The sequence below is a fragment of the Mirounga leonina genome, unplaced genomic scaffold (genome assembly GCF_011800145.1).
Source record: "Mirounga leonina isolate KUSES-001 unplaced genomic scaffold, KU_Mleo_1.0 Mir_166, whole genome shotgun sequence".
Lineage (NCBI taxonomy): Eukaryota > Metazoa > Chordata > Mammalia > Carnivora > Phocidae > Mirounga > Mirounga leonina.
Window position 1 is genome coordinate 23781511 of NW_023270418.1, and position 2265 is coordinate 23783775.

The following is a 2265-nucleotide window of genomic DNA, read 5'->3' on the forward strand; positions in this document are numbered from 1 at the left end:
GGCCACTCCAGGCCTGGCCCAGGACAGGTAGAGAGGAGGAGAGGGAGGGGCCCTGCTGAGGAGACCCGAGGATTTGGGCTGGTCCCCGTTCTGGGGCCAGAAGCAGGTCCAAGGAGGTGCGAGAAAATAGACCAGAGGCTCAAAGGCCGTGGGCCTGGCTCCTCCTCCTGAGCAGCCACTACACGTGGATACCCCTCCCCAGCTCCCGGGTGGGAACGTGGTTGAGAGGCAGCTCTCATCTGGCCGCACCCTGGTCTCAGCTTTCTCAGATCTGTGTGTTGTGATTACATCAACCTCCCTACTGGTTTATGTCCATATACCTACTGATTGTTAAGCACTTACTACATTTCATGGGCATTACATTCATAATCTCCTTTAGTCCTCACAACAAAGTACTGTTCCCATTGTACAGATGAAGAAACTGAGGCTCACAGAGATCATCACCATGTGTTAGGATTGGAAGCAGCCTCAGGAAGATCTTGTGACCCCACTAGCCCAAGCTGGCCCACGTCTCAGGAGGGAGGGGCTGGACGATGGTGGTTACTTACACTGGCCTTTCCTTTGTGACTTCCTCCCAGACCATCTGTCCCTGGTCCCAAGAGGACCTGTCTTCCTGGATGGCGGAGTGGACTATCTATACACTAGTCCCATGGCCCTGACCTGCTGACCTCTCCCTCTTGGCTGATTTCTTCATGTTAGTTCAACATTAACCCAGAGTGGTCAGGACAAGTCCTCAGAGTCCCAGGAGCTGACACACTATGGCGCACATCCGAGGCCTCTGGGTACCTGGCTGCCTGGCCCTAGCTGTCCTGTGTAGCCTTGTGCACAGCCAGCATGGTAAGAGGGGCTTGGAGGCTGGGACAGGCTGACAGGCTGGGATGTGGGCCCACGGGCCGGGGCCTCCTGGCTTGACCGAGAACAACAGGGCCGACGCCCAGGTGGGTCTCAGCCTACAGCATACAGCGTAGGGAAGGAGTCGGGCGCTAAGGTCTGGATGTACTGCGTCTCTCCTGCCATATGGAGAGCGGGCTATCCAGTGCATAGAGAGGAGCCAGTGGGCTACCGTCGGCAGCCTTCTGGGTCCTGCCACCGTCCCAGACGTCCCCTTTCAGAAGCCGGGAGGGCAGGCAAGGCTTGCTTCCGGCCCCCACGGTGGCCAAGACCGCCTGGCTCACTGAGGCCACTGTCCCACGCCCCTCCTACCGCAGTGTTCCTGGCCCCTCAGCAAGCACTCTCGATGCTCCGGCGGGCCCGCCGCGCCAACAGCGGCTTTCTGGAGGAGTTGCGCAAGGGGAACCTGGAGCGAGAGTGCGTGGAGGAGCAGTGCAGCTACGAGGAGGCCTTTGAGGCCCTGGAGTCTTCCACTGCCACGGTGAGGGCTGGGCTATGCACCAGGTCGGGGTTGGGGAGGGGTGGGCCAGGTCCCTCCAGGTGGGCCCAGCAAGGGATGTCCCAGCTCTTCAGCCTCATTTCACTGGGCTGCCAAGATGAGTGACCTCAGCCCTTCTTGGAGGCCCAGACACCTGGGCAATGTCCAAGGTCTGGCAGCCTAGTGAGGCTCCAGGTCATCGGGGGCTCCTCCATCTTCTGATGTCTGTCTGCACTGGGGTCTCTGGAGGCCCCGGCCCTCATGGCTTCAGCCCTGCTGCTACTGTGGGGTGTGGGACTCTGGCGAGGCCTGAGGGTTCCAAGAGCTCTGTGCAGCCTTTCCCTTCCTCAGGGCTTTCCCTGGGCCCCATGTCCTCCGTTCTTCAATCTAGCCCACCTATGGGAACCCTTTTGGTCTTGGTTGGCAGGGGGCTCCCCTCTCCTCAAATACTCCTCTCCTCAGTGGGCTTGGGCTTCTGGAAACAAAAGTAAGAACCTACCACAAACCTCCCCAGAGCCTGCCACCTGCATGACCAGGGTAAGGGAAAGAGGAAAGCATGAGGGGAAAATATAAAGTCTACTGAAAAACAAAATGAAATGAAACAGGATATGCCACACCCTCACGCTGGCTCTTATTTTTCAGGATGTATTCTGGACCAAGTACATAGGTGAGCACTGGGAAGGGTTTGCTCCTGGAACGGAGTCCTGGGGACCCCAATGAGAGAATGTTCTACTCTGGAGAATCTTCTGGTCCATCCATCCATCCATCCCTCCACTCATGCCTCTTTTCCTCCTTTCTCCCTTCCTCCCTCCCTCCCTCCCTCCCTCCCTCCCTCCCTCCCTCCCTCCCTTCCTTCCTTCCTTCCTTCCTTCCTTCCTTCCTTCCTTCCTTCCTTC

General features: G+C 58.2%; 1 protein-coding gene across 1 annotated transcript in view; it reads left to right on the plus strand.

Moving 5' to 3' along the window:
- Nucleotides 1–5: 5 nt before the first annotated feature.
- F2 (coagulation factor II, thrombin) overlaps nt 6–2265 on the plus strand; it is a 14523-nt gene continuing 12263 nt past the window's right edge. Inside the window, exons 1-4 of the mRNA XM_035012312.1 lie at nt 6–27; nt 579–837; nt 1209–1372; nt 2012–2036. Coding sequence (XP_034868203.1) covers nt 759–837; nt 1209–1372; nt 2012–2036 — 268 coding nt within the window. The 5' untranslated portion in view covers nt 6–27; nt 579–758. The remainder of the gene's footprint in view (nt 28–578; nt 838–1208; nt 1373–2011; nt 2037–2265) is intronic.